At 51.7% G+C, this 24,626-nt stretch overlaps 1 protein-coding gene across 1 annotated transcript; it reads left to right on the plus strand.

Moving 5' to 3' along the window:
- The first annotated feature begins 297 nt into the window (after nt 1–297).
- Nucleotides 298–20,838, plus strand: PTGS1 (prostaglandin-endoperoxide synthase 1). The gene is made up of 11 exons (XM_031450393.2): nt 298–383; nt 478–570; nt 6,712–6,828; nt 7,241–7,381; nt 7,596–7,739; nt 10,420–10,601; nt 10,713–10,796; nt 12,451–12,697; nt 14,669–14,955; nt 18,298–18,445; nt 19,682–20,838. The coding sequence occupies exons 1-11, from the start codon at nt 377–379 to the stop codon at nt 20,035–20,037; spliced, it is 1,806 nt and encodes a 601-aa protein (XP_031306253.2). The 5' UTR covers nt 298–376; the 3' UTR covers nt 20,038–20,838.
- The last annotated feature ends 3,788 nt before the right edge of the window (nt 20,839–24,626 follow it).

Here is a 24,626-nt window from a genome sequence, read left to right on the forward strand (position 1 = left end):
GCCTGAGATAGCCCTCGCTCTGCCCCGAAACCCTGGATGACCTCAGCACTGCGCATCGTATCTGGGCCTCAGTTTCCTACCTACCAAACGGACACAATTCTAGTGCTGCTAGATTTTAAAAGCTCAAGTGTCTGAAGGCTCTCGGGTGAAAAACCACCTTAGTGGCAATCACAGAATAATTAATAAAATGTCTTGGCTGGAGCGGAGCAGAGGAAGTAAAGTGGGCGGCAGCCGAGGTGACTGCTGGCTGGAGAGGTGGAGCCAGGGAACGGGTAGGGAAGGGGCGGGCCAGGCGGGCCAGCGCTCTGGGGCAGAGCTGGAGACGCACCCGAGGAGCCGGCTGACGGTATCCTGCACCCATCCGCCGTCCTGCACCATGAGCCGTAAGTTCAGCCCCGGTGCCCCGGGAATCCCCTTTGCCTCCCAGTGGAGCCCTGAACGCCAGGCTCAGCCCGTCATCTCTCTCTCTCTTTGCAGGGCGGCGGAGTCTCTCGCTCTGGTTCCCGCTGCTCCTGCTGCTGCTGCTGCCGCCCCCGGTCCTGCCCGCGGACCCCTGGGCGCCCGCGCCGGGTAGGCGGCCCCTTTCCGGCTCCCGAGGAGACCCCCTGTTGCGCCCCTGGCCGGGCCCCTCACCCCGTCTCCCCTCCGGCCGGCCCAGCTTCCCCTTTCTGCCCGCGGTGCCTGAGAGGGGGAGGCGGCTGAGTCTGTCTGTCGGATGGGGCCTCTCTGAAGACCCCTCCAACCCCGGGGGGGGTGGCCTTGGCTAGGACGCCACAGGGTTCTTTCAGGGGGAAAGGGCAGATTGGGACCTCCTGCCTTCTTGGAGAAAAGGGACAACCCCTCTCCAGCCCCGTCACCTGTGCTGCGCCGCCAGCTATCCTAGCCCATTCTGTCCCCAACAACCCGCTGTTTCCCTTGTGGGGCCCCTTTCGGAGGAAGTGGCTGGCGCCGAGGGGCAAGCAGACTGGTGAGTTCTCTTTCTCCAGCCTCTAACTTCTGGGACTCTCCCTAATTCCTAGCCCCAGTGGAGAAGATCTCCCTTGGTGAGGACCCCGGGTACACCATCATCCCGGAGAGAGGGAGAGAGCTGGGTTGCTTCCCCTGAGGTTTAAATCCTCACCTGGGAGGTCCCCCTTGGGCAGATGAGTTAACTGAGGCTCAGACAGGGGCTGTACTCTTCTCAAGCCCACAGAATATGTGGTGGGCTCAGGGTTGAACTTGGATCTGTCTGACTCTAGGTACTTTGCAGGGTCTTTCAGCAGTCCTCCCTGCCCTCCACCCTTCCTGGTTTCACCTCCCCAAAGATGATGGGGAAACTCAGATCCTGTAAAATTCCATCACCCCTGCCCCCTACTATGCATGTACCAGGTTCCAGGTGAAGGAATGCAGCTCCTCCCTCTGACAGCCTCCCTTCCCGAGCTTACTGCTTCCGTGTGTGTGTGTGTGTGTGTGTGTGTGTGTGTGTGTGTGTGTGTGTGTGTGTGTGTGTGTGTGTAAGGTCTGGACAGAGCTCCCTTCACTACCTAGCTGTGTGAACTATCCCCCTCTGGGTCTCCATTTCCCATCTGCAAAATGGGGGCAAGAGAGAGATGGGAGTGGGGTAGGGAGCTGAGCTTCCTCTTGTGATGCTCTAGGTGTTTGGTGCTCAGAGATAGCTGTGTGGATTTCGAATCAGACCAGGTTTCCTGGAGGAGAGGATTTGAGTGGGTGGCATTGGGGGAAGCCACAGAGAGGATGGAGGGTGCTGTAGGCAAGAGTTCGAATATGAGCAAAAGTCTAATTTGTGGGAAGAAGAGGAGGAAGACTTAGGTGGCCCTCACTTTACAGTTTACAAAACCTGGCTGTGGGTGTCTACGTTGTTTTGCTCACAACGGCCCTGCCAGGGAGATGTTTGGCCCTTTCTACAGAAGGGGACTCTGAGATCCAGAAGGGTGAGCCCATATTTATTTGAGACCCTGATTGCAGAGCCAGCGCTCACCAGGTTGCCCAGTGACCTGTTTAATTAGCCCTGGATCAGCCCAGCACTTCCCTCTGAGGCCCCTTCAGCCCCACGCAGGCCCCCAGGGCATCTGGGGCTCGCCCTGCCTGTCTTCCTGTGTCTGCTCACCAGCTTGGTGATCCCTGATCTGTGCCATTTTGCTTTTAGCCTTTTCTCCTTATCTTTATATTGTGTTTAAACAGAATTGGTTTTTTCGCTCCACAAACATTCCCACGGGATTGTTTGATGCTGGTCTTTGGTTGGAACCTGGAGACACAGAGCTGGGAGGCGCTCACAGTCTGTTGGAGGAGACAGAAATGCCAACAGACTACCATCCAGGGCCACGACTGAGGGAAGCACTGGGAGTGCGGGGCTGGGGGAGTGGTTACCTCTCAAGTGTGAGGGATTGACAGAGGCTTCTTGGAGGTGGTGATGTCTGACCCGGACCCTGAAGGAGATGGTGCGTGGGGGGAAGTACTGTGAGATTTTACTGTGAATCTCTATAAAGGGTCTTTCTGGCAGAAGCAAGAGGGCAAGCTGAAGCCCAAAGGCCTGAACTGCAGGAACAGCTGGGCACTTCGGCAGCCTCAGGACAGAAGGCAGGTGCGGGCTGGCACAGACCTTTGAATGCAGAGTGAGGCACGGGACTTGGGCCGGAGGGTAACTTGGAGCAGGAGAGCGAGATTGGGTGGATGATGTGGAGGTGAGGCCGGAGGCTGGGAAACCATTAAGGAGGCTGCTGCAAAGGTCATGGAAATAATGGAGGACAAGTTGTGTTCCAGGGCAGAAGGTTTGGGCTGCCTTCCCACTTCCAAGTCTATGGGCGAACTGAGGTCCAAGAAGCCTGGGCATTTAGGGGAGGCATTATTTTGTCCCCAGAATAGCCAATCCCCCAGGTGATGAGGAATGCAGATTCACCTGAGGGCAGGTGGTGGGGTGGGGGGCTGGGGTGGAGGGAAGAATGTCGCTTCTGCCTCTCTAGTGAGGGAGAGGGCAGAATCCGGCTGGAAGGACAAGGCTGAGCCAGGGGAACCTTGATGCTCAAGTTCATCTTCTCCAGCCCCTGGATTTGCCTTAGTGCTCTCTCCTTGCCTTGGGATAGGGCATGACCTAGCGACCAGAGCTCCGTGCCAGGTGGCGGGCCCTGACGACAGCTAGCCCTGGCACCAGGCGCAGGAACCCAGCCTGGCCAAGGCTGCCTATCTGCAGCGCCAGCTGGGTCCGTAGGCCGGGATGGGGCTTCCTCTCCAACTGGGTTCGTCTAGCTGTCAGGCCTGGTGTGGTGCCGGCTGCTGGCTGCTGGCCTGCCTGGGTGTATGGGCTGGGGCCCAGGTTTGGCTGATCAGGGCCCCTCACCCCCTTTTTTTTCTCTTTGGCTGCCAAGAACTTGAAGCTTCTCTAAATATTATTCTTAGGGAATTTCAGTCCAGCCTCTTTAACGAGCCCTCCTGTTGCCTGGTGCCTCTGCGTCCTGGAGGATTTGGTGTTCCCACACTGTGCCTAGAGTCCTGACTCCTGGGCTGGGGGACATTTCCTTGCTGAATCCTGAGAAAGTTCTGGAGCCAGGAAGTTGTGGACAGTCCTCGTCTGTGGGAATGTGTGCAATGTGGGCCTGCTGATCAACCCCACTGCTGGAGGGGCTTGAAGACTCAGTTGAGAGCAAACTGCTTGGTTCTTTGCTGATGGGGCAGGGGAGTCACACGGATGCAAATAATGCAGATAGTTAGAGAGAGATTGGCTTCATCCAGAGTCGGAAGAAGGAGAGGCAGAGAGAGAGGTTTCCTTAGAGCCTGTCTGTCCCATCCCCTTCCTGGAAAAACACAGGCAAACAAGGCCCAGAGGGTGGAAGGTACTTGCCCAAGGACACACAGCCAGTAAGGAGCAGCCAGTCTCTGACACATTCACCCAGCACCTACTTGGTGCCTGACCCTGTGCTGAGCGTGGGAACTCAAGGCACGTTAGACTCAGTGCCTTCCTCTCCCCAGTTCTCTTCCTTGAAGGTTTATTAACGATGGTGTCCTCCACTGGGCACAGAAAGCATGCAGGATTTAAGTTAGACTGAAGGAAGACCTTCCTTTGTGAATAGTTCCCAGAGCTCTGATTGTGGCAGGGGACCCCTCTGGGGTCCTAGTTTCATTTATTCAGGATTTTCAGGTCCAACACCTTGGGGGAAAGGTGACAAACCTACCTCACCTGGGGTCATCCCCAGCAAAGGGACTCTGGGCACTTCCAGGAGGAGGAAGGGAGAGGAAGAGAAGGGAGTTCAAGTCTGTGCTCTGCAGCTTCGAGGCAGTGGGGTTTGGGGGGGGTCTCCTCATCTGTGTGGGGCCTGGGGTGGGGGGGAGGGGAGTGCTGAGCAGGTAAACAAGAGGTGGATATGCAGTGCTGGAGGGGTCAGCGAGAGCCCTGGCTTCCCGGCTGATCGTGACAGTCTAGCAGTGGTCAGACTCACCCTGGGGGTAGGGGGGAGGCGGCAGTGATACCCTGGGGCCCTCAGCAGCAGCTGGTGTTCTCGCTGGAGAGAACGTTTCCTGCCCTGGGGCTACGGGTGTTTATGGAAAGATCGTGGAGGAGGAGGTGGGGGGGAAGTTGGGCAGCAGGTCTGGGAGGGAGGAGCCTCCGGCTGGCACACAGGCGCTTCTGACAGGACAGGGATGCTGGCAGGAGCTTTGGCGTCTGCAGCATCAGGAAGACCTCAAACCAGACTTCAGAACCAACTGCTGAGGGCTGGGAAGATGAGGGAGTCTTTTTGGCCAAACTTGGATTGGCAGGTCTACTTGCTTCATTTTCACAAACATTTGTTAAGCTCTGGCTACCTACCACATCTGGATTCCCTGGGCGGCTGGTTCTGTCCAGGACCTGGGTTCAGCCCCAGCTGTGTGCACGGCCTCTGGGAGGGAGGAGAGAGTCAGGGAAAGCCCTTTCCCTTGGGGGCTTGTGGTGGAGCGGAGCAGGCTGAGATGGACCGAGGGGCTGGGGTTGCGGAGAGGGGAGGAGTCAGAGTATGGACGTTTCATGGAGGCTTTCTGGTGGAGGCCGGGCAGGGGCTCAGTCGGTGGGACAAGTAGATTTGGAGGGAATTTATTAGGGAGGAGCCACAGCCTGGGTCAAGGAAGGAAAAGAGCTTCTGGCTTTGGGGCTGCGGAATGGGCTGCCACAGAATGAACCGAAATGACCTCTTGAGTTCCTTTTGGGACCCCCACTGTGGGAGGGATGGGGAAGCGCAGTCCAGGGGAGGGCTGGGCCTTAGCCCCTGTGCCCGCCGAGTGGGAGGACCACTGAGTGTGCCTGCTGAGTGGTGGCAGAGGGCGTGGTGGCCGTGGTAGGGAGCTGGGCAGCGGTGAGCCACAGGCGCTCCTGGGCAGAACCACAGAGTGTCCAGAGCAGGAGGGGCCCATGAGGAGATCCCAGACCCCAGAGCCCGCTGCAGGGCTCACCCTGAGCTCCCTGGCGTTTCCCTGGCCAGTGGCTGTGGGAGGGGGAGACCAGGTCTGCCTGTGTGGGTCTGATAAGGCCTTTTTGTCCAGACTGCTTCCCATTGGTGCCTCCCATTTACACCCTGCAGGGGCCACAGTGATGTTATTGTGGGGCTGTGGGAAGTGCCAGGACTTAAGCAAAATTACTTGCATGATTCTTATGATCCTCTTCTTATTGGGGGGTGTGTGTGTGTGTGTGTGTGTGTGATGGTGCAGGGGGCCCTCTTTGAGGCAGGGGCCAGGAGGACCCTGCTGTCCGGGACCCATGCTGTGAAGTGGGGAGACCTAGACCGGAAGGCACGCCCTCTGATCACAGCATCCTGAGGGTTCCCCGTGCTTGTCGCCACCCTCCTGACCCCCTCTAATCAGTTGCACAGAGAACTGGAGTTCTCTGTGACATTGGCTCTGAGCCCAGACAAGGAAGTAGGGTTCAGAAGGAACCTGGCATTTTATGTGTTTTAAGGCCGAGGAGGGAGCCGCAGGGAGGATGCAGGAGGCCCGACTCTGTTCCTGCGTCTGATGCGGCCCGAGGCTGGGTCCATCAGGAACAGGAGCTGAGACAGCTGAGACGCCCCTCAAATTCATTCTCTGTCCGCAGGGTTCTGGGAAATTTCTTTCCTCGGACTTGAATGTTGAGTCTGTGGGGCGGGGGAGGAAGTGTAGGGGTGGGGCAATCGGTCTGGTGTGACTTATGGGGTGACCTGCCTGGGTTTCCCCTTATCAGGCCTCAGTTTCCCCATCTGCCTATAAGGGGGCTGTGATACATGCTCTTCCTTCCCTTCTGCAAACATAGAGGGATGTGGGTGACCTCCTCTTCCTAGTGTCCGGGTACCCAGAGGTTGGGGGCTGGTCTTAGAACCCCTATCCTTGTCCCTTTTCTGAACCCCACGAACCCTGCCCTTGGTGCTCTGACTTGGCCGAAAGTGAATGCCCCAGAAGCTTGTGAGGCAGGCTTATCAGCTGTTTCTTAGCCTAGGATGTCCCAGCCTGGGACCTGGAATCTCTTCCTGCCCCACTTTGGTGGCAGCAGAGAGGGAGTAGGGACTTCCCCTGGTGGCCCAATGTGGGCGAGGCTGGAAACCCAGAGCAAGAAACAGAAGGGCCAGGGACTCTCCATTCACAGCTGTGGGAACAGAGAAGGCCCTTAGAGGATCGCTGAAATCCAGAAGTTAAGACAGAGCTGTAACTGGACTCCATGTCTCTGGTCAATGAGTGGTCACCCTGGAGTGGCCTCTGATCTCCGTTTCTGCCCCACAGTGAACCCCTGCTGTTACTATCCGTGCCAGCACAAGGGTGTCTGTGTCCGCTTCGGCCTTGACCGCTACCAGTGTGACTGCACCCGCACGGGCTATTACGGCCCCAACTGCACCATCCGTGAGCTGGGCCTCCAGCCCGACCCCTTCTCCCCTGGGCTCACCCTCCAAGACCCCCACTTCCTACCCTTGTCTCTGGTTGGGGACCTGTTTTCTTTCCTTGCCTGCCTTTGACCTCTGACACTCCCCCTGACCTTGCTCCCAGCCCACCTCACTCTCTGCTTCCCAGCTCTGTAGTGAGTCTTCGCTGCCCAGCCTGGACCTCACTGACCTCATGCCCTGTCCCATCTCCTGTCCTCACGTCTGCTTCTGGTTCTGTCATGTATTATCACCCCCAAGGTTCCGTCCTTACCCCTGCCCCATAGAGTCTATCCTGTTCCATCCTGGTCCTTGTCCCCAGTTCCCATCTTCCACTCTGGCTGCTTCCGGTCCTGTTGAGGGGCCCGACTGAGTGGCTCCCGCTGCCCCCACAGCTCAGCTCTGGACCTGGCTCCGGACGTCTTTGAGGCCGAGCCCCTCTTTCCTCCACTTCCTGCTGACACATGGGCGCTGGTTCTGGGAGTTTGTCAATGCCACCTTCATCCGTGACTTGCTCATGCGCCTGGTACTCACAGGTGGGTGAGGGGCAGGACCGCCCCCCCCCCCCCCCCCCGTCTAGGGAGGACCAAGAAATCCTGCCAGTCCTTGGAATTCTTGGCATCTGATAAGGGCAGTGGTTGGGGGGGACTATGATGCCAAATTAAAGAAGTCCAACCCAAAAGAAGGTGGAGAAGGGGGGTGTAACTGGGGCAGGAACCCCCTTGTCACCATTATTTTCGCCCCCTGCAGTGCGTTCCAATCTTATCCCCAGCCCCCCTACCTACAACTTAGCGCACGACTACATCAGCTGGGAATCCTTCTCCAACGTGAGCTATTACACGCGGATTCTGCCCTCTGTGCCCCAAGACTGCCCCACACCCATGGGGACCAAAGGTAATGGAGTTGGGGGGAGGTGGCTGGGCCTGGGGGGTCACAGGAGATGCTCAGTTCCCCTCTTTGGGAAAAAGCAGGCAGAAGAGCAATTACTGACCCATTTCACAGATGGGTAGATCAGAGCAAGACATATGCGTATCCAGAACCAGGGACCAGGACAGGGCTGGGGAAGAAGGACAGGAAAATGTTGTGGAGGGTCTTGCCTGAGGTCAGCAGCAGAGTCAGACTAGTGCTTCCGGATTTCCAAGGCACCTCTTTGCCTGAACCCTGTCTACTGAATGGGTGGGATCCTGCAGGGATGGGGGTAACTTAAGAGTTGAAATGTATGAGGTGGGGAATAGTGTGCTATTTTTTGGGTGCTGACTCTGTGTTTGGTTCTTTACTAATGGAAAAAGTTTTATGTGCTTCATCAGGTCAATTTACACATAAAATCAGGTTTTTTTCTTTAGTTGTCCAAGATCCCCCCTCCCTGGTCTCCTTGGCAGGGGTCTTCCTCCAAGGCCTTCTTCCCAATCCACTCCTGACTGTCCCCAAACCTGGGGGTTTACTCAGTTTAAAGCCATCAATTCAGCTTCAAGTACACAGAGGACAAAATGCGTCAGTTCACCACTGCCGCCGCTTCAGTTCCTACCACATGGTGGCGCTATTGAGCATGAGTCCTGTGCACCGCCCTGGTTGTGCGCTTTCTCAGGCTCAGAACCTTGCATATGTATCAGTGTCTTGAGTGGGGCCTCAAGGGCGCTACTCTGATGGTTTGTACTCACATACGGAGCTCCTATTCCCAAAGCATGACCATTCTGTCAGGATAGCTGGGTCTTGCCAAGCTTCTGGCCTCTGCCCGTACTTTGCTGGAAAAAGCCCTTGCTCAGTGTCAGTCTGAGTGATGATTCCAAGTTATGGGGTGCAGGCCACTTCCTCCAACTTCCCCTTTTGTGAGTTCCTTTTGGGGTTCTTGATGACCTTTCCTGCGACAGGAAATCAGTCAGCCATTGCAACCCAAAGACCTAGTCTATTGACACTGGGCCTCACATGAAGGATTGTGAAAGAATGCCTATTCCAGAACACAAAAATCCAATGCTTTCTGCAAAGGCACTGGGTGCCCAGTTATCCGACATCGAATTAATTAAGGAAGACCTCTTAATGCTTATTCTCATAATGACAGAAACCTGCTTCAAGATGACTTGTCTTTAACCCAGACATAGAAAGACTGTCATTATTTAAAATAACTTGGCAAAAGAAAACGATGTGGCATGCGCCCACGCGCGCGCACGCACACGCGCACACACACACACACACACACACACACTGGAATACTACTTAGCCATAAAAAAGGATGAAATTATGCCATTTGCAGCAACTTGGATAGACCTGGAGATTATCATACTAAGTGAAGTAAGTCAGACAGAGAAAGGAAAATGCTATATGATATCACTTACATGTGGAACCAAAAAAAAGTGACACAAATGAACTTATTTACAAAACAGAAAGAGACTCACAGACATGGAAAGCAAACTTATGGTTATCTAGGAGGAGAGGGAGTGGGAAGGGATAAATTGGGAATTTGGGACTTGCAGATACTACTATGTATAAAATAGATAACAAGCAGGGTCCTACTGTATAGAACAGGGAACTATATTTCGTATCTTGGAATAACTTTATAATGGAAAGAATATGAAAAGGAATCTATCTATCTATCTATCTATCTATCTATCTATCTATCTATCTATCTATCTATCTATATATCTGAATCACTATGCTGTACACCAGAGACTAATACAACATTGTAAATCAACTCTACTTCAATAAAAAAGTAAAAAAAGAAATAGCTTGGCAAACTATTGGCAAACTTGGCAAAAGCCTGCAGGCCAAATCCAGCCCACTCCCTATTTTGTGAGTAAGGCTTTATTGGAACACCATCACATTCATTACGCATCACCTGTGGCTCCTTTCCTGTTGCACCAGCAAAGCCGAGTAGATGCAAGAGAGACCATATGTTGGCAAAGCCTAAAATACTATCTGGACTTGTACAGAAAAAGTTTGCTGACCCTCGATTTGAAAGACTCCACCTCACTAGCTCCCTGTCATGCCTACATGACCTCCTGTGCTCCTCAAATCCACTGCATAAAATCGGTGTCATTCACCCTATTTTAGAGAAGAAGAAACTGAGGCTTAGGGATGACTTATCTATGTTCACAGCATAGCTCATTTCAAACACAGGCTACCTTGCTTCAGGGCTGGGGAGCCCAAGTTCTCTTGTTTGTTTTCTTTACTTCCTCCTCCTCCTTCTTTTTCTTCTTCTTCTTTTTTTGGGTAACATATACAAAGTAGCAAACATACACAAAAGTTGAGAGGAAAGTATAATGAACTCCTGTGTAACCCATCTCCTGGTTTCCAGATTTGTCCACACTTTGCCAGTGTTATTTCATCTCTCCCCTCTCACTTTATTTTTCATGGAGTGTTTTCAAGCAAATCCCAGCTATCATGCTGTTTCACCCATAAATCCTTCTAGGGTCTTTTGGTAGAGAAGACGCCAGGGGCCATCTGGTGGGAGGGAGAGAGCCCTGCAGAGGCCATCCTGGGCTTCCTGCATGGACCAGTTTGGTCTGGCGAGCCCAGAAGGCCCTGGGGAAGAAGGATCCAGACAGGAGGCAGTTAATGCTCCCCCCACCACCCCAACCAGGGAAGAAGCAGTTGCCAGATGCCGAGCTCCTGAGCCGTCACTTCCTGCTCAGGAGGAAGTTCATACCTGACCCCCAAGGCACCAACCTCATGTTTGCCTTCTTTGCGCAACACTTCACTCACCAGTTCTTCAAAACTTCTGGCAAGATGGGTCCTGGCTTCACCAAGGCATTGGGCCACGGGGTGAGTACCTGGGAGGGGCCCAGGACCTCTCTGGGCCTCACTTGGCACATATAGGTTGTTGCCGGTGGGGTAGGACGCAGAGATCTGAGCGGATCCTCCTTTTGTCCTCAGGTAGACCTCGGCCACATTTATGGGGACAATCTAGAACGTCAGTATCACCTGCGGCTCTTTAAGGATGGGAAGCTCAAGTACCAGGTAGCACTGGGCCTGGGATGGGGAGTTGGGAACAGCCTTCCACGGTTTTTCCTGGGAAAGGCTGCTGGTCGGGGGCCTTGGGGGCCTTGGTGGTGTCCTGAGATGGCCAGGGCAGAAGCTGGAGGGGTATGTGAGGAGGAGAGACAGTAAACCCTGGGAGAAGGTGTCAGATGAGAGAAGCAGACAGGATGCAGACATGGCCTCTCATGCTCTCCTGGATGGTGGATTTTGAGGCTCAATAGATGGACACTTCCAGCCTGCATTTCTTCATTTAATTATTTCATAATATTGATTGGGCACAATGATGGGGCTGGCACAGGTGAGCAGTGGCCATGAGAGTTATAGGCCCTGCCCTCCAGCTTCTCAGACAATCACTAGGCTGCTAGTTCCATGAGGACTTACTGTCTGAACCCACACTGTTCAGTAGTGCTATAGCCATATGGGTAACTATTTCATGCACTCCTCAAACCCGCCGCATAAAATAGGTTTCATCTGCTCTATTTTGTAGATGTGAGCCACATAAGTTATTGAAATTTTTCTAGTGGCCACATTAAAAAAGGTAAAAAGAAGCAGGTGAAATAGATTTTAATGATATGTTTTATTTATCCCGATATATCCAGAATATTATCATTTCAACATGTAATCAACCCCCAAATTAATAATAAAATATCTCACTTTTTTTTTGTGCTGAATCTGAGAAATCTGATCTATATCTTATGTTTACAGCATGTCTCCATTTGGGTGCCAAGTTTTCATGGGAGATTCTGATCTATGTTTAGATTTTGTAAAATTTACAGTTGAAAAAATAGGCTAACATGCCCAAGCTGTTCTAAACATAGAGACTTTCCAATAGCTGAGGTAGCAGTTTTACATTTTAAATCTAAAGTTAAAAAAATTTAAAAATCGATTATTTATTCCCACCAGCCATATTTCTAGTGCTCAGTAGCCACATGCAGCTCGTGGCTCCCATATTGGACCATGCAAATCTAAACAAACAAAAAGCCAAGATTAAAAGTTTCCTGCTGAATCTTTTGGGCTAAGAACAATGTTTGGCATATGGTAGGTCCACAGTGTAAATGCATTGAATGATGAAGAAACTGCCATATAAGTAATTACACTTGTGATAGCTGCCACCACGGAGAAGCCACGAGAGTGTGTGGAGGATGGGGAAGCCTTCCTTAGAAAATTTGAATCAACCAAGAGTTGTGTGAAGGATGAGGAGGCGTTAGGGAGGCCAAGCAGGGGGCAGGGCTGTCCAGGTTGGCAGGTGCCGAGGCTGGAGAGGGGAAGCAGCCTGTGTGGCTTCAAGGGAGTGAAACGAGGGCAGGGCTGCCGGCCACCTGAGCCATTGCGGATGAGCGTGGGTTGTGTTGAGGATTCCTGATTTCTGCCGAGAGCAGAGAGAGGGCTCGGAAGGGTTTTAAGGCAGGGCGTGATGCTGCATTTGGGTGTTTTCAAGGATTGCTCTGGCTGCGGATTTGAGAGTGGACCGACTGTCTGGGGGAAGAAGTAGGGAGCCACTTACAAGTGGAAGATGAGGGTGGTGGTGGTGGGAAGAGAGAAAGGGGCTCACTTTCAGAGTGGGAGGGTATCAGCTGTGCAGGTGCGGGCGCCCTGCCCCCTCCCCGGGTTGCCAGGTGGCCCCATCCCGCAGGTGCTGGACGGAGAGGTGTACCCACCGTCGGTGGAAGAGGCGCCCGTGCTGATGCACTACCCGCGGGGCGTCCCGCCCCGGAGCCAGATGGCCGTGGGCCAGGAGGTGTTCGGGCTGCTGCCGGGGCTCATGCTCTACGCCACGCTCTGGCTGCGGGAGCACAACCGCGTGTGTGACCTGCTGAAGGCCGAGCACCCCACCTGGGGCGACGAGCAGCTCTTCCAGACGGCCCGCCTCATCCTGATCGGTGAGGACTCCAAGCCAGCCAGGTCCTGGAAGGGCAAGCCCTCTGTCCTGAGAAGCGGGGGGCGGAGGGTCTGGGGACATAGCGATTAGAATCCTGCGTCGTCGGCTTACCAGCTTTTGAACGTGAGCAGGCCCCTCCCCCATGGGAACCTCACCTTCCCAATCTATACCTTGGGAATAGTGAGGGTTGTAAGGATTTGTTGAGAGGGTGAATGGGAGTGTACTCAGCACATGGAACTAGATGTAGAAAATGGGGGGCTGGGATAGTTGTTTATTAGCTGGGCGACTCACAGCCAAGTCTGATTAGCCACCCAAACCTCAGTGTCCCCACGGACTGCATCCAGGAGCACACAGTGACATCCTCAGCAAATACAGGTCAAACCCCAGCTTGCCTGGACTTCAGGAATCCTCTTGTCTCCTGCCCTGCATGTGTCTGCCTTCCTGGAGATTGATAGCTTCTGGGTGACTCAGGGACAAGATATTTTTGTGTCCCCTACGGGGGCGAGTCTGCAGCTTAAAATGTCAGATGGTTTCCTGCCTGGGAGTTTGGCCTCTGCCACCTGCTGTCCAGACTGTATTCACTCTGAGTCACCAGTAAGCCCCGGCCCCCACCTCTGGGCATCACTGGGCATGGCTGTTCCCAATTATAGTGCCCGACTCACTGGAGCCTGGAAGAGCCATGCACTGGGGATAGGAATGGTCTAAAGAACGAGGAGGGGCTGGTTCAGAAGTCCCAGTGTTGACCAGAGAGGGCAAGTCTGTGGCTGCAGGCTGCCCGGCGCACTGACTGATGATGAAGCGGTGACCAAAGGCAGGACTCCTAGGGCCCCTGCATCCTCCATGCTTCATCGAACCCTCCCCAACAGCCTGATGAACCAGATGTGATTATCCTTGGGTAAACATGAAGGTTCAGAAAGGTTACGTGAATTCTCTGAGGCCATTCAGTGGAGAGAGACTTGAACCAGGTGTGGCTGCTATCAAAGTTTGTGCGATTTCCAGCACATCACGAAGGGAGTTCTTTCCTGAGTGGGGAGGAGGGGGCAAGACTTAGTCTAATCTTCTGTGACATGTGAGTGCAGGGAGGGCATTCTGCCATCACTCCTACATGTAGTAGTCTGTCTTCTGCAGGAACGGACCCTCCCTGCTATGCCCAGCAGTTCAGATGCGTTCCTTGTGTGCTCCTCCCAACGACCCTGTGAATATTATTATACTGGTACCATACACAGCCCCAGCTCAGGTGACTAGAGATGGTGAAGCCAGGATTTAGACCCTGGTCTGCGGATTGCAATTCCAGAGGCTCCAGATTTGCTAAAAGTCAGTCTGTCTCATTGGCCACAGTATCCGTGTCCTTTAATATCTAGTTGACCACTTCCCATTTGGTTATGGAATGTTCAATTTGTTTCTTCCCTGGCTTTTTGCTTTGTAGCTGGTTCCCGAGGGGGCAGAGGAAAAATTGATCCATAGGAATTCGGTACCTAAGAAGATACGAGGATTATGTTTGGGGCTGACGTCTCTTGTTTGTTGCTGCCGCTCTTAGAATGGTCCCTTCAAAGTTCCCCTCGCCTCCCTCTCGGGGATGCTGAGATTCCCTAAGTTAATCTCCGCTTTTCCATCTTTTGTGACCTCTCCGGGCTCTTCTAAAGGGCTTTGGGAAGGTGGTCACCCAAAGGTCATGAAACCCATCCTTGGATACTTCATTCGTGTGTCCTGCTCAGCTGGCCTACAACCTCCCCATGGAACGTGCGAGTAGCAGGCGGCTCTTGTCTTGGGACATCGGTCCAGCCCGAGACAGAAAGTTCCATTTTCACACCCCGTTACAAAGAGACAAAGTGAAAGTAGCCAGACAAAATTAAACAGCAAGCACGATGACCAAGAAGCAAAACCAAGCCCTTTCCATGAACGGGCCGGCTTCCCCAGCCCTGTGGCTAAATCACCGCGCTCTGCTGACCCGGTTCCCCATCCTTCCTCCCAGGGGAGACTATCAAGATTGTGATCGAGGAGTATGTGCAGCAGCTGAGCGGCTACTTCCTGCAGCTCAAGTTCGACCCGGAGCTGCTGTTCGGCGTCCAGTTCCAGTACCGCAACCGCATCGCCGTGGAGTTCAACCAGCTCTACCACTGGCACCCGCTCATGCCCGACGCCTTCAGGGTGGGCCCCCGGGACTTCAGCTACGAGCAGTTCCTCTTCAACACCTCCATGCTGGTGGACTACGGGGTCGAGGCCCTGGTGGACGCCTTCTCTCGCCAGACGGCTGGCCGGGTGAGCCTCAGAGGAGCGCTGGGGAGGGCAGGCAGGTGGGCTGTGGGATCCGAATCCCAGTTTCCTGTAAAATGGGAAGGGTGTCAGTCCTATGGGCAGTTCTTCCTTCTCTCGTTCTTTCGTTCTTTCGTTCATTCAACAATACGGGCTGTTACTCCAGGTGCTGGGGATGGAGCGGGGAACAAGATCGATGTGGTTCTTGGGTCCTCGTGTTTTTGGCGCGGGCACCCTAGAAAGGCACAACAGTCATAGGACAGCTCGTATCCTCTGAGCATTGACCACACACTAGGCCCCGTGCCAAGGGCTTTTCTGATGTTAACAGAATCTTCAGAGCGCGTTAAGAACCACAATGCAAAGCTCTGGGAGCTCGGAGAGGGGCTTCCGGCCCAGAGTCGGAGACTGTGGGTAAGGAAGTGATATTTGAGCAGAGATCCAAGGGATGGAGGGGGATCTCCCAGGGTGAGAGGTAGTGCTCATGGCATGGGACCACTGTGTTCCAGATGGGGAGGACAGCACGGCAAAGGCCCAGAGGTCAGAGGGCACAGCAGCTTGAGGACCAGGAAGACATTCGGGGTACGGCGGTCTATGTGAAAGTGCCCGCACATAGTAGGTCTTTAGTAAATTAGAGGCCTCCGTTATGGGCTGAGTTGCCCCCAGCTACAAATTCCCATGTTGAAGTCCTGACCTCCAGGACCTCAAAATGTGTCTGTGTTTGGAGATGGGGTCTTCAAAGAGTTAATCAAGGTTCCGTGGGGTCAGGGGGTGAGCCGTACTGTGACTGTGTCCTCATAAGAAGAGGAGACTAGGACACAGACATGCACAGAGGGGAAACAGAGGGAGAAGACTGCCATCTGTGAGCCAGGGAGAGAAGCCTCAGAACAAAACAAGCCCCCCTGACACCTTGATCTCGGACTTCTATCCTCCAGAACTGTGGGGGGCTGTCTTTCTGTTGTCTCAGCCCCTCAGTCTGTGGCACTTTGTTATGGCTGCCATCGCAAGATAATACAGCCTTTTCCCCTGGAATTTCTAACTGACTCCCTCCTAAATCTTCCCTTCCCCATGTTTGGAACCATCTCCCTTATCTCCGCTCCTGTCACTTCCCTGCTCCTCTCTCGTCCTTATCCCTAAGCCCTATCATGAAGTTGTGGCATCGTATGGATTCAGATTTCCTCCTGGTCATTTGACTGCAATTAGCATATGCTGCCACCAATGGGCAGCTGCTGGCTGGTTAATGCAGCCTCCGTTCTTCGTGGGGACACCAGCATGAACAGAGGTAATAGCCTTTGTGCAGGGCTGTGTGGTTTCCAAAGAGTTGTCAAGCAAGGACCACGATGATGTGCGTGAAAAGCTCTGGTGTTTCCTGGTACGAGACAGAAGGACCCCAGAATGGATTCTCAGTATAACAGAGAGAGTGTGAGAAGTGATAAAACAGGGCTTCCTCTGATAATCACCACGCACAGTTACATCTCGGGGTTATCATATGACCAACACTGTGGTAGCTGCTTTGCCTTCTTTTAAAAAAGATTTCCTTTCTTTCCATTTTTTTTTTCTTTAATGGAGGTACCGGGGGATGAACCCAGGACCTCGTGCACACTAAGCATGTGCTCTACCACTGAGCTATTACCCTGCTTTGCATTTTTTATCTTGGTTTTTTCACCACAACCATATCAGGTGGATGCGTCTACCTCCTTCATTTTTACATATGAGGAAACTGAGACTTAGCCTAAGTAATTTGCCTACAGTCCCTGGATTTGTTTCCTAGGGCTGCAGAAGGACCACAAACGAGGGGCCTTTAAGCAGGAAAAATTTCTTCTGCTTTTTTCTTTTTTTTGGAAGCTCAAAACATCACCATTAGTACTGATAAAGCTGGTACTAGAAAACCTGAATGGTATGTGCTAGTAAGCAGGCTTTTTAATAACAAACTCCCCAATTAGACAAACTTCGCTACCAAGTCAGGGAGGCATTGAAACGGGGCAAGTCTCTCCCACATCCTCCTGACCCCAGGACAAAGTCTGCCCAAGAAATTTGAGAGAAAACATCCTTCCTGGTGTCAGCTGCATCCAGGAGCAGTAGAGAGGCTAGCCTGGGCAGCGCATGCCTGGTTATTTCTCTAAAACTCACCAATAATCCTACTTCGCTCCTCCTCTTCTAACAAAGGAGTGAGGGGGAGAGGTTGGAAAAAGATGCTAGGAGAGTTAGGCTACTGGGGTTTCCTCCATGGATAAAGAAACATCCAGGAAAGGAAAGAAATATTCTCACCTGACAACTGAGAATGATCACCTTTTATTCATTTATTCACTGATCCACCCTTGCAGCCATTAAACAGTGATTACACATGACTAATATCTTGGCCGTTGAAAAGATCAATCTTCAAACAGTTGTCTAGAACTCTTTTATCATTAACTCCCCCAAGTGGTGTTAATATCATTCAGAAATGTATTCTTTCACAGTTCTGGAGACTACAAATCTGAAATCAGGGTGTTGGTAGGGCCATACTCCTGCTAAAAGTTCCAGGGGAGAATCTGTTCCCTGCCTTTCTCTCAGCTTCTTGTGGTGGCTGACAATCCTTGGGGTTCCCTGGCTTACCGAAGCATCGCTCCAGCATGGTGGTCTTCCCATGTGTCTGCTTCCTCTTTTTCTTGGGACGCCAGTCATCAGATTAGAACCCACCCTAATGGAGTATGACTTTGATTACATCTATTTCCAAATAAGGTCACATTCACAGGTGCTAGGGTTAGGGCTTCAGCATATCTTTTGGGGACACACACAAGTCAACCCACAATGGCCCCATGGCTTGTAAATGGTTCAGCTGAGACTGGCCCCTGCCTCTGCTGGCTTTGCCCCAAGGTGTTTGATTTCACCCAGCTGTACTTTTCCTCTTTCTCACCCAATGTTACTCGTTCTACCCAAATAGAACTCTTTCTTTAGCATCAATGTTTTCAATTCACCCTGAGCAATAGCGCTTAGACCAATGCTCCTTAAGAGTTATGAATCAGATTTATTTTTTTCTGGAGCCTTCTTTATCTCACCAGGTTACCTGGGCTTTGAACCCTACTTCCTTTTCTTCAGAGGATATGTTATACCACCCCTTAGTCTTGGAGTAAAACTCCAAGTTTAGTTAAACTAAATTTATTTATATATTATCATTTTCATGGCAAGATTTTAGCCCCCTCCCTGCTAGCTTATGACAATTTCTCTCCCGAGGGCCAGGTGTCCAGCTTGGTGGCTGCGAGGCTGAGCTACACTCTCTGTCCGAGCTCAGGAAGGTCCCCTGACCTGAAGGTCTCTCCCAGGACAGGGTGGTCTGGCTCTCAGACCACGGCTGTGTTTCTCTCTTGGCAGATCGGTGGGGGGAGGAACATAGATGCCCACATCCTGCACGTGGCCGTGGATGTCATCAAGGAGTCGCGAGCGCTGCGGCTGCAGCCCTTCAACGAGTACCGCAAGAGGTTTGGCATGAAACCCTACACCTCCTTCCAGGAGCTCACAGGTGAGCAGCTGCTCCCCAGGCACACTCCCTGCCCTCGAGGGACTTGCGCTAAAGGAACAGCGACATCGAGGAGGCAGAACGAGGCCATCCATCTGGCCGGTTCGGTGCCAGGGGTGGTGAGGGATGGTGATGACTCCACTGCGGGGGAGAGACGGTGGCGTCTCGGCTGGGCTTGAAGGATAAAAAGGGATTTTCCAAGTGGAGAATAGAGGGAAGCGCATTCGAGGCAGAGGAACAGAGAGTACAGAGGCATAGAGGTCATCAAGTCTGAGCCTATTCAGAACAGTCATAAGCGTGGCTGGAGCAAGCGGCTTACGTGGGGGAGGTGGCTGGAGGTTAGTGACAGGAGGCTGGCTCACACTGTGTGGAATCTTGGAGTCCATGCTAAAGATTTTGGGTTTTAGCCTGTCTAGGGTTTCCTAAATCCCATTAATGGATCAGTGACCTGAGAATCACTTAGAAAACTAATTAAAAATACCAAATCCTAGCTGTCTTTCCGAGAGATTCTGATTCAGTAGGCCTAGGTGGTGGCCGAGAATCTGTATGTGTAATATGTATATACATATGTGCTGGAACTCTATATACATATATTTTATATATGTATATATTTGTTGTTTAAGGTCCCCAGTTGTTGGGCAGCCAAGTTTGGGAACCTGTGTCAGAGACAATGGGGAGCCACTGGCAGGTTTTGACCAGGGTGTGGCATGACCCATGACTGGGTGCTAGGGCCCTGTGGAGCATGGATTTGAGGATACGGCTCAATGTCTCTCTCCCATGACAGTCTGGAGGGACAGAAAGAACACTGTCACTGAATCTCTCTGTGAGCTTAGACAGTGACATGACGTCTCTGAGCTCCAGTAGAATGCGGGGCCTTGGACCAGGATGAGGCCTTGACACCTGCCTGGGAAGGAAATAAGATGGGTGGCTTCTCCTTGTTGTAACCATCAAGTAATTAGGGCACAGAGAAGTGGGATGAGTTGCTCAAGGTCACACGCTGTTTGGTGGCACATCCAGGCCCTTGACTCCTTCCGCAGTGGCACAACCCTTCCTGAGATGCAGCCCTGGAAAAGGGTCTCTCAGCCGGGCCCGATTTTAGGACGTGTGCTCATTTGCTGAAGTGACGCTTCTGAAGTCCCTTATTCTCCCCAGAAAGAGGTGGAGCTAGAAGGTTCCCTCCCCAGATTAACCTTTGTGGATTGGCATCATGATTCTGACTCTAGCTTCTTTCCCATGTAGGAGAGCAGGAGATGGCAGCTGAGCTGGAGGAGCTATATGGAGACATTGATGCCTTGGAGTTCTACCCGGGACTACTTCTTGAGAAGTGCCACCCAAACTCCATCTTTGGGGAGAGTATGATAGAAATTGGGGCTCCCTTTTCCCTTAAGGGTCTCTTAGGGAATCCCATCTGTTCTCCGGAGTACTGGAAGGCGAGCACATTTGGTGGCGAGACGGGCTTCAACATTGTCAAGACAGCCACGCTGAGGAAGCTGGTTTGCCTCAATACCAAGACTTGTCCCTATGTCTCCTTCCGCGTGCCAGACCCCGGCCAGGAGGACGGGCCTGGTGTGGAGCGGCCATCCACCGAGCTCTGAGGGGCAGGGCAGCAGCATTCTGGAGGGCAGAGCTTCGTGTTCCTCATTCCAGAATGCTGAGGCCAGGGTTGATAGTCTTAAAGGCTGGGTTTCTGATTGGCATCGAGAGCATCAGTGTGGACATTTAGGACTCTGGGTCCCTCACCCATGATCTGGACTCTGGGTCCCTCACCCATGATCTGGAATACTGTGAGCTTGTTCGTCATTCTAGAATGCTGAATTCCTGGTTATTCATCCAAAATGTTGGGCGTGGTTCTCCTTTGGCGTGCCAGACCGCTGGGTTCCTGGTTGACGACCTAGAATGTCGGATTCCTGGTTGATCTGGAATACAGGCATTCTAAAATATAGGACTCCTGATGAAATCATCTAAAAAGTTAGGGGATTCTTACTTTGCATTCTAGAATTCTGAGTGGCCCTCCAGAGTGCTGACTTTCTGGTGGGCGATTCAGAACGTTGTGTCCTTGATTGCTGATCTGGAACAGTGGCTCATATGCTAGGTTGGTCCTGATCTGAATGTCTAGAATATTGAGGAATCATTTTCCTGTTCAATGAGATAGCCACAGAGCAGGAGAATCTAATGTCTAAGAAGAACGCATTCCCTGAATCTGTGCCTGCATGGAGGGGGCGAGGAGGTGGGATATTCTTCTGGGGACCCCAACTGAGACCCTGGTCTGAGGATATGGAGAGAACAGATGGTTTTTTCCCAGGCCATTGGTTGGAAGCCACCAGAACTCTGTCCCCATCCAGGTCTTGACTCATGGCAGCTGTTTTTCATGAAGCTAATAAAATTCTTTTTCCAAATTGCCTGCTCTGTATCTTTTGATTCCCATCCCGAGAAGCAGAGGTAACACGGAACTGACCTTTCTCCTACCCACAGGCTGGGTGTGCTAGAGGTTTGCAGCATGAGACCTTCTGCTGGGATCCCTGGGGCTTGTCACCGTCTAGATCTTCCACTGCTGATGTTTCATTCCCCCAACCCCTCCCCGACCCCCTAGGTTAGGCGTTGCCTTTTCCAGGCTGCTCTCCTGAAATACACAAGTCCTCAGCCCCAGGAGAAGTAGCATTCAGTTCCCACCATCTGATTAAAACAACTTCCCCCCTTACAGAGTGCACAGCAGAGATGAAAGGCATTTGGGGAGGAGAGAATTTTCTCTGTGCCAATTTTACACACAATTCTCATTTATTTTCAACCCAACAGGGTGAAGTAGGTGGTATAGTCCCCATTTCAAAGCTAAGGAAACCGAGACTCAGGGTGCTTAAGTGATGTGCCCCATGGGTGCCAGAGCCAGGCTGGGACCCAGGTCTGGCTGAATTTAGAACTGTGTTCTTTACCCTGTCTGGCTTCCTCTTGCTTCCTGGTTTGACTCACTTCCAGGCCTGATTCTGCTTATCTGCTTGTCTGGCTTGGGGTCAAAGGCAGAGGTGGGGTGTAGCCTCTGCTTCCATGCTATTTGTTCAGTCATGAATATTTATGTTCCTAACTGCTTACTACTACATGCTAATTACTGTTATAAGCTTGGGGCTACAGCAGTGAGAGATCAAGACAGATAAGGCTGTACAATATATATCCTTGTAGCTTATGTTATAAATTGTACAGCACAGGAAATATAGCCAATATTTTATAATAACATTAAATGGCATATAATCTATAAAACCGATAATCTATAAAAATATTGAACCTCTATGTCATACACCTGAAACTAATTGCAATTGATTTACTATTGCAAATCAGCTATACTTCAATTTAAAAAATAGCCTCAATTAAGAAAGTTCAAACTCTTAAAAGACAGATAAGGCTTCTGTCCATATGGAACTCACATTCCCATGGGGGTAGATTAGACAATAAAGAAGAAAATAGTGAAAGGAGAGGAACCCAGGTGAGTGTGATCCCCCTTTTAACTCACACAGCCCTGCCCTCTCCTGCTTGACTCTGGAGCCCCGAGACCCTTTGCTCGGCAGCAAAGAGGGAAGAGAGGTCAGAGGAGTCAGGTGAGAGGTTGGCAAAGGCTGTTCACACTCCCCACTCTGGGCTGAGAGTCCTTCATGAAGAATGATGGCCCAGAAACAATGGGGGAATCGGGGTCCAGGCTGAGGGTCCCTGGCTGTGTCGACTGTCATATGATCCAGAAGGCCCTTGTTTCTCCTTAGTTGGGTGGGTACTGCTTCCATCCTTCCCTCTTGGCCCCGTTGAATGCAGAACATGCAATCCTTTCTCGTGCCCCCAGCTGCTCTGAGGTGGGGAGGGCCGTTCAGCTGCCGGAAGTGGGCATGGCGTGGTTGTGTCTTGTCCTTGCTGGCTCGGTATCTATTTCTTCTCTTCTGCTAATACCCCAACTTTGCCTGAGAATCCTTCCCTCTCTTGTTAATTTCAGTCTTGGTGATTCCATCAGGGGCCCTCTTCTGGCCAAGGGATGGGTCAATTAAACATTCTCTTCTTATAAATTGGCCTCCGAGTTGAGTTGCACAGAGATTGAGATGACTGTCTCTGATTTATCCCCACAGCTGGGATCTGAAAGCACTAACCATTAGTTTCTGCTTCCACAATCACCAGCTTTCCTGACCTTCTCAAGACTTTAGCTTTTCCTTCCATCCTGGGGACTGCTCCACGAATTCCTTTTTCACTGAAATCAGTCAGAGTTGGGGGGGTCTGTTGCTTGCAATCAAAACTCCATGGCTGCTAGTCTGAGGTAACGATACAGTATGACGGCTCTCGGAGGAATTTTAATCAGCAGAGACACAAACAGTCTAGTGTTTAGAAAGAGTACCCTCAGGTAGGGTGGATGACAGAGTAAAGCAGCGAGGACCAGAGGGAGGCAGAACAGTGATGAGGCTGTAGCTGTGGTCCAGCTGAGAGATGATGGTCACTGGGGCCAGGTGAAGGGCTGTAGGATGGGAGGATGGGGTGGATTCTAAATGCAGGTGCCTAGATTAGGTGGACTTTGTTTTGTATGCACAACTGTGTATGAAATTTTTGCAAATGGAAATTATGTCAAACGTGCCAAGAAGGCTTCTTCAGAGTAAGGATCTTAATGCTCGTAATATGAATGCTCATTCCTGGAATTTTTATTTGGTGGGTGTGATGGTTGGTTTTAGGTGTCAACTTGGCTGGGCTACAGTTATTTAATCAAACACTAATCCGGGTGTGACTGTAAAGGTATTTTGCAGATCTGGTTAACCCTACAATCTGTTGACTTTAAGTCAAGGAGATTGTTACTGAGTATCCAAGCTCATACTGCTCGACACAGGACAGGCCAATGAATCAGGAGAGTTTTGGGGGCAAGGAATAATGACTTTACTCCGAAAGCCAGCAGACCGAGGAGATGGTGAACTAGTGTCCCAAAGAACCATCTTCCTTGAGTTAGAATTTAGGCTTCTTTTATACTAAAAGGGCTGGGAGTAAAGTCAAACATTTCCTGGTTCCGGTCAGCCTCCAGAGGGGATGTGTTAATTTCTTCCTGCCTGTAGTCATTTGCAGGTGGGCCTGGTCAGGTTGTTTCCTGTGAGCTAAACAAAGGTATTTTCCAGGTAATACCCATTACCTGGGAGGCAGCGTTTCCAGAGATGGGCCATTATGTATCATTTAAGCTTATAGGCAGCCATCTCTATGGTGATTAACTTGTAGCAAAAGCAACAGAATACAAAGATTAGAGTAAAAGAAACAGATCGAGTATGGAGTCAGATTTGTTCTTCCCTGTTACAAGATTACCCTTGATGACGTGGGTGGGACTCCTGTGATTAGTTGAAAGGCCTTTAGAACAAACACTGAGGTTTCCGAGAGAAGAAGTTCTGCTTCAAGATTCAGTATCAGCTGCTGCCTGAGTTACCAGCCTGCCGGCCTGTCCTGTGAATTTTAGACTTTCCAACCCTGATGATTGTGGGTGACAGTACCCCAAAATAAAGCCATCTCTATCTCTGTCTCTGTCTATCTCCCCCATATATACACATATACATATGTCCTACCGAGCTAAGAGCCCTGAACGAATCGCCCACAGGATCAGTCAGGGTTCTCTAGAGAAACGGAACCAATCGGTCCTTCTCGCCTGTGTAAGCATGAAGGAGTTTATTTCAGGGCATTGTGCAGCTCACGGAAACACTGGCAGGATGAGAGCCAGGCTCGGAGCCCTCACGTCCAGGCATAGGGGCTACTGCTCCCGTGAAGACGCCTTCATCACCACTGCTGCCAAAACCTCACCCCTGCTGCTCCGGAACGCTGGCTGCTGCCGCCACCTCCCTCGCCAGAACATGGATTCATTCTGTATGGTGTCTGCCGGCTCACGTTTTCCTACTTAGAAAGTCATTTTCACTTCGCTTCTGATTGGTGGAGCAGAGCTCGTGTGCCTGGATCTCCATCTCCAAGAGAGGGTGGGAAAGCGAGTTTCCTGGCTTGCACCTTGGGGAGGAGGGACCCATAACGTGGGAAATTCTCCATACACGGGAAGGGTGTTCAAAGAGGCTGGGAGTTTTGTTGTGCCCCTGAGAGCCCTGGCCTTAGAACATTGCAAAGAACATCACAGTGGCATCGCTGTTAACCTGGCAACAGCTCAATATAATTGCCAGCAAAGAACTTAAGAAGTGAAATTATGGAAGTA

Source organism: Camelus dromedarius, chromosome 10 (assembly GCF_036321535.1).
Source record: "Camelus dromedarius isolate mCamDro1 chromosome 10, mCamDro1.pat, whole genome shotgun sequence".
NCBI classification, from domain to species: domain Eukaryota; kingdom Metazoa; phylum Chordata; class Mammalia; order Artiodactyla; family Camelidae; genus Camelus; species Camelus dromedarius.

Coding starts and splice junctions, on each gene's coding strand:
- PTGS1 (XM_031450393.2), top strand. Junction 571..6,711: donor CCCCTGGGCGCCCGCGCCGG/GTAGGCGGCCCC, acceptor TCTGCCCCACAG/TGAACCCCTGCTGTTACTAT. Junction 6,829..7,240: donor CGGCCCCAACTGCACCATCC/GTGAGCTGGGCC, acceptor CTGCCCCCACAG/CTCAGCTCTGGACCTGGCTC.